Raw genomic sequence first — 12,109 nt, 5'->3', positions numbered from 1 at the left:
GCAGCAGTTTGTGATGCTGGATAGCAGTGGTGGAAAGTAACTAAGTACATGTACTTGGGTACAAATTTGAGGATTTTTTTTACTTTAATGGAGTATTTACCCTTTTCTATGCTTTTACCCCACTACATCTCAGATGCAAATATTGTACTTTTTACTCTACTACAATTTGAAAACTTGAATTACTAGTTACTTTGTAGATTTATATTATTACAAAACAAAAAATTACAAAAAAAATTAACCACTTCAGCCTTGTATGCATTCTTAGGCTATTTGAACATAGCCGATCTACAAGCTCACAGCGCGTCGCAAGATGCCATTTTCGAAGCATTTTTATACTTTGGAAACTTGTGTAATAGGACATTCTGCAAAATAAGTACTTTTACTTTCAGCAATTAGGTATATTTTATTAGGAATGCTTTTGTACTTTTACCCACTGTACTTTTACTTTTATCCACTGCTGGATATACATTATTCGATACACACACACCAAATGTTGCTACAAAAGTGACAATTGTCTTCTTAAGCAAAGTCGGCAGTTACATTTGGCAAATGAAATGAATCATAACCATTATGATTTATGGATGTAAACAGTTTGTTTACGCACCACTTCTCGTGACGTCATCATAAACCAAGCAAATCGCTGCACGCTTTTTCTTGGGACTGATAAACTCTGGTTCTGCCTGCAAGAGTGGCATCAAGAGATTAGGATTAGAATAGATTTATTGACAATATGGTGTGTGCATATGAAATACGTAATTACCTTTTAATTCACCTTTGTTTGTTTTTTAAGTTACCAATACAATTGCATTTTTAAGCAGCGGGAACCACTTTCCACGCAGGTTTATCAGACCTCAAACAATAAGTAAGACACAGCATATCACATAGCATGTCTCTTTATTATCTCCCAGGTGTTCCGACAGTATTTTCTATGTGGGGAGAACTCTTCTGACCAAACAAACCACCATCATGGTCTAGTAGTGTGATCAAACAACTCTTGTCCAATACAGTCATAGCCAGATAACAGCCCAAAAGATAAAGGCTGTGCAAAGGGACTTTGTGCTTTAGGGATAACTTGCTGTCCTTAGGGCTTCTTTGGGAAGTGGCTGTTGCCTCCAGCCTCCCGAAAGGGGCTGTGAATACACATCTGTGTCATCTTTGAACTTGAAGTTAAATGGATAACAAACGGCACAACCTAGCTATGCTTGTGTTCTACACAGCCTCTTACTGAGACAGGCTTATAAGTGCTGTTTAAATGCCAACACCATCCCCCCCACACACACCCGTCTACTGTACATTCATCATTTTCCTCATTTATATATATTCATATATTTAAATTCCAGTGCGCATTGGGAAAGGTCCTCACGTATTAATTTCGCCACGTATAAACATTTTGTGATTGTGTTACTTTCTAGGTGATTAAGTCAAGTAACATTTTGAGTGCCAGTCCCCAATCAGCAATACATTCACATTATTTAACAGAGCAAACATTGAGCGCTGAGTGACCCTAAGGCAAAAAGCTTGACATGTAACTGGATTGTGACGTGAAAGCGGGACTAGTTCACAAGGCAAAAGCTTCTGCCTACATTTGTTTCTCTACAAAATATTCCACTTGTTTCCAAATTGAGAGCTACCTGCTTATCACTGTTAAATGCCTTCCAGTTGCAGTGCAAAAGTCTATCTGTGTAAAGAACATCGGCTGGCTACATTCTGCACCCAAGCAGTCCACATCTCCAAGTTCTCTCAATAAAAATTGCTGGCCCAGATCTGAAACTAAGAAAGATACTTAGTTGGTCTTGCTCCTTCTTATAAAAAGAAAAGAAAAGTAAAGAAAAAAAGTCACATACATAAGACTAAGTTTGCCTCACAGGGTCTATCCGCCACTTTTTCCAGATATTCCCTCTAACTATACAGTACTTAAGCATATAATTCCAGTTTCAAATAATGAAGCAAGCAGGAAAGTTTTAAGAGTCACAGGAGCGAGTATGACATATAGGTCCATGTATAAGCATTCACTAAAGGTTCTAGAGTATAAAAACAAGAGAGCGTGGGAAAGCAGTAGAGTGGTTCAGGCAGGCAGAACACATCACATATAAGGACGTAACAACTGCAGGACTAACCCTAAGAATGACGGCAGTCGATTCCTGTAAAGACAACACCGTTTTGGATCACCTTACCCCCCTCAAGAGAGATGTTGAAATAATGTTGTCTGTGTGTGCAGTTAGGAGCCTGCGGTACTGTCCTGAGTGGAAGGCACTGTTATGCTGAATCGAGGTCATGCCGTCTTTGTCACATTATTGAGGTCCATACAAATAGCATAAGCCCAATCAGGTCTGAACAGGTGAGGTCTACTGTCAACTTTGCCAAGACAGGAAGGTGATCCACCTCTTTGCCTCAGTTACCAGGGTTACAATACACACACTACAGGGGGGGGCGCATTAGCCTTATGTTGTGAATTTAATACATATCGAGTCAGTGAAGTAGTCACAGTTTCTAGAACAGACAAATGCACACTGCCTTGGTTTAGTGTTAGCTCTGTGTTGCAGCAGCAGAAGGGAACCCTAAGCATCTGGTCAGTAAAGCTACAGTACATCGTGTTTTGCCCTGTGAACCCCATACAATGCACAAAAGCCGAGACTGGTACGGCTTGGTCAAAGAGTTATTACTCAAGTGGCACAACATGACAGCATTGGTAAAAGCACAATAAAGAAATCGGCTAACATTTTGTTTAGTGCAGCAAAGCGCATACAATTTCAGTGTTACCCAAGAAGAAGAAGTTGACATCCTTGTCAATCGAGTGATTAGTTAAAATTATATAAGCACCCATTTTAGTAGTGGCAGAGTCCATCAGGATTGAAATCTATTCTAGGTTGACTAATTAGAGAACAGTTATTAAAAACATACTGTGTGTGGATTACTTACATGGAAATAAATGTAATAAATGGACAAATGTCATAACTGTGCAGGTAAAATTATAGTTTACATATATATCTTTCTTCAAATTTGAAAATAAAATAAAATGATAACCAGTCGCCTACCTCACAAAAACAAGAAGTTTGAAGGCCGCGGAATATTTTCCCTTTGCTTTTCTTAAATAAATTGTTTAAAAGAAGGCAAAAAGTAGTGCAAGAGGTAATGGTAAAGTTGGGTGCTCAGAGGTGGGTGATGTAGATGTGAAATAGCATGATCCAGATAGTGTCGTGCGGTCGGTCTCGTACGGAGAGGACTGGCCAACCAGTTGGCACTTATTGTGTTGTAATATCCACCTCCGCCACTGGAACCAGACATACACAATGGAGCAAGCCAGATTAAAAAAAAAAAACAGACTGACAATTTTTGTCCCCAGACAAATTTTCCCCTTAAAATGGAGATCAAACTAAGATGAAAAGAAATACACACAGCGGAACACCACCTGCGCATGCCTTTCATTTTCAGGGCTGGCACTTCCTCTGTCATATAAGAGATGTCTTATCTTTGATTGGTTGAGATGCCCACGTCTCCAGGTGCAACACATATTTGTGTCCCATTCGACCTACATGGCTATCATCTATTAAGTTTGTGAGCCACGTGCGTCTCCGTCAGGACTGAGAGCAGCAGGGCGGCCTTGGGCTAAAATACTGGCAGGGACCGCTGACAAATGAGTGGCTTCACTGACTAGGTTCTCATACTCGCTACTGTCCTCGTCTTCTTCGTCATCATCTTCGTCATCGTCATCCTCCTGTCCCGCCGCTTGTCTGTCCAGGGAGTCGGAGCTCGATCCATCTCCGTTGCCGAGGTACGGGGTGCTGGGAGTGGGACCAAGTTTGGAAGTAGCTCCAAGGCCCAGCCCCAACCCCATACCCAGGGGACCAGGGGTGGGGTGGCCTGGGGAGCCCACAGCCTGGGGCCGGGGCAGCAGAGCAGCACTGGTGGGGCAGGGGGAGGAGGAGAGTAGAGTGTCGTCGTGGGATGAGAGGTCGGCGTAGGAAGGGGGATTAGGGGAGGTACCGGGCCGCTCTGGAGCAGAAGGGGTGTGGAAGGCTACCCTTGACAGTAGAGAGGTCTCCAGGGATTCAGTGTTCTCCTCTGGGGTTGGATGTGACTCTGCGACATTCTGAGCCTCCCGCAGCCCTGTGCAAGTGAGGGGAAAAACAGACAGATAAATGATCCATGATACCAGGGGCTTTCTAATACTGGAGGGTAGCTTCTGCCAGCATTTTTAAGCATTCTGACTAATTTTTCAAGAACCACAGAATATTTATCTCCAGTATGATTGATCCCCTGATGGTTGCTAATCACAGAGGAAATCACTGTGCTTACTTGGGGGGAAAAAAATGTCATCGTGACCTCCCATTTTCTTGTTATACCCTGTTGAAAATAGCATGTTTCGCCCAAAATACACAGTAAAAAAAGTACACAGGAGTCGAGATACAGGATTTTAAAGTAATACGTTAACCAGGGAGTGAATGGGGCAGTAAATCTTCGGATGACGTTATCTTGGGTTCTGAATGTTTTAAAAAAAATGTTTTTGTTGAGATGACGGAGATCTCCATCAATGGCGGTAAACGGGTGACGGAGATCTCTGTCAATGGCAGGGAATGTGTTAAATGTGAGCATATTCAACTATGACAGTTTGAACAGGATTAGACATGAAAACAATTTGATTCATGAATTTATCAATTAATCATTGATTTTGTTTAATGAAATTATTTCCATACTTATGTGGTTCAAGTGGTCCTTGAGGTGGCTGCAGCATAATTAGTTAGCATAAAAAATTGTTTAACCACTTTAATCCTATATAATTTACATGCCATGTAATTGAATGAGGGTCCCTGGCACAAAATATTTTGGGGTAGGGGTACACGGCCAAATACATGTGGGGGTCCTTGACATGAAAATGTTTGAGAACCACTTCCATACTAAGTTTAGTGTACACGTGAGTGGTCATGACATTTAATAATTCCCAAACAATTACGTACTTCTCTCCTCTTCAGCTGTCTTTTGTTTCCTGAGAGCAATTTGTTGTTTGAGTTTGTTCACTTCTTCTTGAATTTCCTCCTTCACACGTTCACTTTGTTCAACCTCACCACATACAGCCTGAAGCAAGAAAATGGAAAAACACAAAATGTTTCAACATTTGAGAGTAGTTTTTGCTTATTTTGGGAATATATCCTCCATGCAATAATGTTAAGCACTGTACTCTGGCTCACCTGCACTTTATCTTGCAGTGCGCTGTAGACTAGGAATATTGTTCGGATATCCTTCATCACACCATCTTTGTCAAAAAACTCAGCCCTGTGCAGTTATTCACACCGGTCAATATTTCACATGGTAAGGTCTCATATAAGGTATTCAAGGGAAGTTCACAGCAATAGGCTTACATTAAAAGGCATTAAAACAGTACAGATGTACATGTTGGCTAAATGATGGGGGCTTTGTAAGTCAAATCCCGCAAACTAATCAATGTGTAATGGAAAAAACGACATGATCTCATGAAGATGTGTTTGTCTATGCCGAGTCACCAATATCATGTTTAGCCATAAACACACCAAAGTACAAATATGCACATGCAGACATGTCCTTGCTCACCAAATGCATCAATGTTTACCCCCAAATGCACAGTAAAAACACACACAGAGCAAGCCTGCACACATGTTCGCATACAGAAGCACAAGTTGAGTTCCAACCTTACCCATGCTCTTTGATAACCTTAGCGTAGTTGAGTGAGGTGTTGGGTACTGAAGAGACTTTGTATTCCTGCTGGCTGGTGTTGCCCAGGTTGGGAATTGTTAGTGTGATCCTCTGGTTGTACCTGCTGGGTGGAGATGGACAGTCAGCTTACAGCAGATTACTGATCACACATTAGGGACACATGATATTGGAATTGGTTATTCCAGCCAACAACAGTATTTTTAAAAAATACTAAAATGTGTCTTCCCACCAGGGGTGTTTACCTTATTACTAAACACTACACTGTTTTAAAGTGTCTGCATTCATTGAAGGAGATGGGCACACGTTGTTTCAGCTTAATTGTCAAAAACATGTAACATTTATTTAAGTAAATGTACTGCTACTGAAAGTGTCAACAAAAATAGATTATGGAATATCCTTATGGAAAAAGGTATTTTATGCAAATTTCATGTGATATGTCATTTATTGCACAAGTACTTCAATATGGAAGCATTCCATCTTCTCAATATTTAAGGAATGTTTGTGCAGGCAAGCGAAAAGCGGTCAGAGGTTCAAGAGCTAATCCTGTTTATCCTTTCTCAATATCACTATATGCCTGGTATGTAGAACAAGATAGAAGATATGTCTAACTGAACATGTTTTTCAAAGAAATTCATCCTTGATCTATGGGCCATGTGCATGTCTTCTTAGGCTTACATAAAAGTGTGTTTTTCTCCTCATGCTCTTGAAAGTTAACCACATAAATGTAACATCTGTGGTTTGGAGACCTGCACTGTATGTCCTCCATACCTCTCTGCACTAATAACGAAAGAAATGTCCTTAAATAAACACATTCTCACACATCAGTACATTATGCATGTGCACATGAGAGATCTTTATACCTGCTATTAGGTCTGAAGAGCACATATTCCAAGGCGTGCGTGGAGCTGTTGGCCGTGGAGCAGAAGCTGAAAAGGAGGAAGACTAGGTCGGGCACACCCAGCAGCTGAGTCAACTGCTTGTGGATGATTTGTTCCCTGAACGACATCTGCTGCTGCGTGTTCCTTCGGAAACGGTACCAGCCGATGATGTTCTACATGAGCCGAGGACATGCAGAGACAAGTGAGTTCAGTCAGTTTTAGCAAGAACCCAAGGTTCCCACTGACAAACAGCCTAATTTAGACTTCTTATTGATCGGATAAGACGATGTTTCATGAGCTTGTTGTCCTACCGGAAGAAGTCTAAATTAGGCTGTACCTTGGTGTGCGGGAACCAATTCCAAATCATGTTCTGCACATAGGGCTGTCACAATTACAGATTTAAGTTGACGATTAATTGTCACACACATGTATTTGACAAATAACTTAAATATACAAAGAAATGACTGACACATATAATTTTATACTTTCAAAAACGTTTAAAAATAGTGGAAATAGATGATCTACATCTTACAACGCGTCACAAAGTGACGTGTTGTATGCTTGTAGGTCTGCTATTTCTCAAATGTTCTCAAATAATTGCGATGTTCTCAAATAACTGCGATTAGACAATTATGTAATAATTGTGACAGGCCTATCTGCACTTAACCGAGCACGCACTGTCAATGTGCATCCAGTTGGTTTCCAGTGAGACAGTTTCTCAAGTGCCAACTACTGAGCATGATTAACAAATTATTATCTTTGCGTCACTGCACATTTTTGTTTGCACAGGCTTGTTTGGTTAGACAAAATTTGTCAGGTTGGATGAGTGAATCATAGGCTACTCACTTTGTCTTAGCCTATTCATTAATAAACAATCAGCAATTTGTGTGCACCCAGCCAGGCCTTTGGGTAACAAAACATACTCACTTTTCGCCTATCTTTAAGTATTCTGTTAAGACTTTCCTCGTTGACTTTGCCTGCGTAGTCATAAAAGCTGGAGAGATGAAAGATTGAGAAGGGGTAAAGACAAGTTATCTTAAGTAATGGTAGGGCTGGGCAAAATATCAATATGGATATTGTGATACGAGACTAGATATCGCAATACAATAAAAAATAAGTCTCAATTCAATGTTTCAAAAATGAAATCAATACCACTAGACTGAAATAAATCTTTTTAACGGTTTAAACTGTAAATAGTAATAAATATTTTTAGCACACAACATTCGCAACGTTCGGCACGGCGACTCGCTCGCCTAAGCTCGCTCGGTGGTGCCTCTCGTGGCTCAAGTCCCCTTCAGACGGCGCACCTCCGTCGGTGAAAACGAGTGCACCTTTTTCAATTTGACTGGTTTTCCAATCATACTGTAGCATACATTACTGATCATTATTAAAAGCACCATGTCAGTCAATATCACTCGCTGCCAAGTATGTAGAGGCTGGCCATTCATAAATCCTATAAAATGAAATGAAAATCTGAAGAGTAAATAATCATATCTTACCTAAATAATTGTGCACACGGTTCATGGTTATGGATTTCTGTCAGGGGGGGAGAAAACAATGAAAATGTACATCACGATGTAGTCCAATGTAACAGGACTGTATATAAAGAATAAACATGAGCCAGCAGAGTAGAATATCAAAATTGCCTTAATATAATAGGTCTACATTAGGTAATACTGCTCACAACTGGCAAACAGATCTCATACTAAATTACTTATAAAGCTTAAGTCTACATTCACAAGCCGCTTATCGACAGCAGCTCATTTCTGCAGTTTAAAAAAAATATATGTTGTCTTCGGATTAAGGTAGGGTTCACCACCACTTGCCTTTAGGCACTGCCTTTTTACTTTAAACCGTATGAGAAATGCCCGCATAGCAGCTGCATTTAGAAGGCTCTGATCCGCGAGTACCTTTTCTGACTAAACGGAGCTCTTTGAAAAGTTTAAAATAGTTTATTTCTTCAGATGACATGGACCGCTTTTTATCAGCTGTCCAATCAAGACTGTACTCAAATGCAGAGGTGCTCATCAAAGCTGATGATTTCTTAAAGGCAGACCTATTAATATATCATTGAAACAAAAACGTTGTATCTCTCCATACTTCAACATTTAATGCTTTTTCGTAAATGAATGCCCTACATCATCATATAAGACAGAGTGTCACAAAACTACATGATTCCTACTAAAGTAAGACGGTTGTCTGTGTGGAAATCTATCAACAGCAGTTACATTTGTAAATTTCACATGAAATCAGCAGTTTCATGCATTTTGACTTGGCTTTGAAAGTTTATGTTAATTTAAAAAAAGACATTTGTGCTTCTCGTGTGACCAGGTCTTACCCACTACTTGAAGCAATTCAGCATTGCTGATCTGTGCGTCATTAATGCTGACTGTCTCCTCTTGCCTCACTTCTCCTAATAGGAAGCCCTCCTGTATAAATGAAAACATTTAGACATTAATAATCCACATGAACTAAGGCGTCCCTGTTCTGGAGCGAACATTCAGCAAAAACAGATTATCTACAAGCTAGAGATTTGGTGTAGAGCAGGGGTCTTCAACGTTTTTCAGGCCAAGGACCCCTTTGCAGAGAGAGAGATGAAGCAGCGAGGGACCCCCACTATACATTTATATAAAATGTGTTGCAGATTAATTAAACTTTTACATAAATTTCATAGATAACTTCATAGTTTGACAGCACTATTAGTCAGTGTCGTGTATATGAATGAATGTGTTTTGTTTGTTAGTTTACACAGATTAAAGTTTCTACTATCAAACAAAGATGTAAACCTCCTGTAGTAACTCTGCGAACCCCTAGGGGTTCTGGGCCCCCTGTTGAAGACCCGTGGTGTAGAGGGAAATACTAGCGGCCCTAGTATAGAGCCCTAGGGCATTGCTTCTCAAGCTGTGGGACGGGTCCCCACATGATTTTCTTGGGGACGGGTCCCCACATGATTTCCTACATTCCAAGTCCTTGTCAGGGTGGGGGTCCCCAGTTCAAATAGGATCATTTTGGGGTGCCACAGCCTGAAAAGGTAGAGAACCACTGCCCTAGGGGACCACAGTCAACTAAAGGCAAGACCGCACCAATGCAACTAGTCGCAAGTCGCAACTCCTTGCAACAAAAGAGTTTTAAGGCCAGTCCACACTAATGCAACTCCTTGCAACTGCCATTGGGTATAATAGTTGCAAGTAGTTGCATGTTGCAAAGAGTTGCATTAGTGTGAAGTGGTTTCAGCATAAACTAGGATGGGTATGAGTTACATACGATACGGAAGCATCTTTTTAAATGGCATTTCCTCAAATGTAATTCTATGCAGCTCTAACAACTATGTGTACATCATAAATGAACCACGTTGGACATGACAATATCAGGCAACATGAAAGTGTGTTCTATGAGTCAGCAAGGAGTCACTCCTTTCTACAGCAAGGGTTCCCAAACTTTTCAGGCCGCTACCCTCCAAAATACTCATTTTAACTGGGGACCCCGCACCCTGACAAGCACTTGAAATTGTAGGCATTACATTTAGTTGGACTCGGTTCGACAAATAAAATATTGTGAAAATAGCCAAACTACAAGCTCACAACTTGTGAGCTTGTAGGTCGGCTATTTTCACAATGTTTGCCTCTTTCTTACATAGATATTTGACAATTTGGCATTAAAAATAGTCTTAAATGTCTGTATGTTGGTTTGTTTAATGTTTAGTAAGAAATCAATGTTGAACATTAAGCTAGTCATCTGGAGACCCCCCAAAATAAGTCCCGACCCCCAGTTTGGGAACCACTGTTCTACAGGGAGGTGACAGCAGTTAGCTGCCATGGCAAATCGTCAGGTAAACAACTGCGACTGTTTTGCTCTCTGGAGCTATGCAAAGAATGAAGGCAAGCTTTACACACCTGCCTAGCAACACCCAGTCACAAAACCTGTGTATTGATTGATTGAATACTTTATTAAAAGGTTATTAAAAAAAGCACATAAGGTACAGTTCTATACAAAAGGATGCTAAAAGGATCAAACCCAAGAAAGCACACATGACTTGTTTCCATTGGGGTCCTGAACTTGTAAGAGTTAGCTTCCTTAATCAAGCAAGCTCAGAATATAATCACATTATTTCATTGCCCACATATTCACTTGCTCTGAACACAAGGCCAACCGCAAACCAGTCATCTCTGTGACTAGTCCATGTATTTTTTAAACCCTGGCTGTCACATTGTTGTTTGATAGAGCTCACTGCGCTAACATTAGCAGCTAACGTTAGCCGTGAGTCGACTAGCTAATGCAGCTATGTGAAAACAACGACAAACACCCCAAAATTTCAACTCGTTTCTGTCACGACCGTTTTGCTGTTTTTAAGACACGTCAAAAAAAACTGTCAGATAGGAGTCAAGCCATCCAGAATTATTTTGTATTCAAATCTAGCCGGTATCATTATTATTACCGTCACAGATACACGGAAGTCATACACTTAGCAGTTGTGTTAGCTTGCTAGGCTAATGACTACCTTCTGCGACCAAAACATTTCTAAACAACCTCCCCTGTTTCTGTGTGCTGCTTTGTATCAACAGGACGAACCAGAACAATGCCGTCGCCTGACCCACTAGCCCTGGGAGACCAGAAACACATAAATATGGTTATTGGTTCTGCATGGTGCCAGAGCATAGACGAGACCCACAGCAGCTAAAGCTAGCTAGCTAGCGGCAGCTAGCAGGCAACAGGATGATGACAGTGGAAAACAACACACACTGTCGCAGAGATCACAGCTCGCCAGAGCGACCCACGCACACAAGCACACGTTTACCTCTTAATGTCACTGACGACATGTTAAACACTTACATGATCGCAGTTGCTGTTGGCGCTGTGATAACACACAGAAGTAAACGTATAACCCGAAATGGATGCCGCCATGATGGAAACATCCCCATCTATCTCCCACCACCCCCTGCGACTGAGAGTTGTGTTGACTCTCTGCTGCTGCACGCACGGCACGGCACGGCGCGGCTCCTCCGCAACGCAACTGGTTGTGGGTACTGTAGTAGGCGGCGACCCGCCGGTGTTACACCTACATGTGTAACCTATCGAATACCATGACTTCTATTCCTGCCTGGCTCAATAATATTATGTTGTCTTGTAAGAATGATGAATACTTTTTTTTAGCGGTGACAGCCGCTCCAACAAGTGACCAAGTGTGTTTGTCCGTATGTATTAAAAATAATTAAAGTGAGCGCAAAGTATATTGATTTATTAAGTATAACTACTTAACAAGTTCATAAATCATTAAAAAATACTTCACAGTAAAATAAACCTAAATTGCACACACTAGTCTGTATGGGGCACTTACAGAGCAGCAGTGTTACAGCAGTTTCTAAAATTTCAAATGGCCATACTCGTGACGTGACCATTGCTCTAATCAGCGCAAATAGAGTAGTACCGCCTGAATACCAACACCCACACACCAAGTACAGTAGTAGTACCGTCTGAATATTCAAGAGTCTCGTTTGGTTTGATTAGATAAGATATTGATTGATTGAATACTTTATTAGACAGAA

At 40.9% G+C, this 12,109-nt stretch overlaps 1 protein-coding gene across 2 annotated transcripts; it reads right to left on the bottom strand.

The window, feature by feature from the left end:
* Positions 1-877: 877 nt before the first annotated feature.
* On the bottom strand, positions 878-11,515 carry abraxas2 (abraxas 2, BRISC complex subunit). Of its 2 annotated transcripts, none has more exons than XM_084077123.1 (9): positions 11,397-11,515; positions 8,905-8,995; positions 8,066-8,102; positions 7,494-7,560; positions 6,549-6,739; positions 5,669-5,791; positions 5,187-5,271; positions 4,956-5,073; positions 878-4,107 (listed from the first exon to the last, which is right to left on the bottom strand). In XM_084077123.1, the coding sequence occupies exons 1-9, from the start codon at positions 11,466-11,468 to the stop codon at positions 3,548-3,550; spliced, it is 1,344 nt and encodes a 447-aa protein (XP_083933249.1). In that variant the 5' UTR covers positions 11,469-11,515; the 3' UTR covers positions 878-3,547. The 2 variants fall into 2 exon arrangements, with proteins under 2 accessions (XP_083933249.1, XP_083933250.1); XM_084077124.1 differs by having other exon boundaries at positions 5,669-5,788.
* Positions 11,516-12,109: the final 594 nt, after the last annotated feature.

The sequence above is a fragment of the Gymnoscopelus microlampas genome, assembly GCF_963454915.1.
Source record: "Gymnoscopelus microlampas genome assembly, chromosome: 13".
Taxonomy (NCBI): Eukaryota; Metazoa; Chordata; class Actinopteri; order Myctophiformes; family Myctophidae; genus Gymnoscopelus; species Gymnoscopelus microlampas.
Note: the sequence above shows the minus strand (reverse complement) of the source record. Positions and strands in the feature narration are given on the sequence as shown.

What these genes read in the sequence shown, in the direction of transcription:
- abraxas2 (XM_084077123.1), bottom strand. Translation starts at nt 11,468, where the DNA reads ATGGCGGCATCCATTTCGGGTTATACGTTTACTTCTGTGTGTTATCAC. An exon ending in CCAACAGCAACTGCGATCAT is followed by an intron (nt 8,996 to 11,396) that starts GTAAGTGTTTAA and finishes TCATTTATACAG; the next exon opens with GAGGGCTTCCTATTAGGAGA. An exon ending in TGAATTGCTTCAAGTAGTGG is followed by an intron (nt 8,103 to 8,904) that starts GTAAGACCTGGT and finishes CCCCCCTGACAG; the next exon opens with AAATCCATAACCATGAACCG.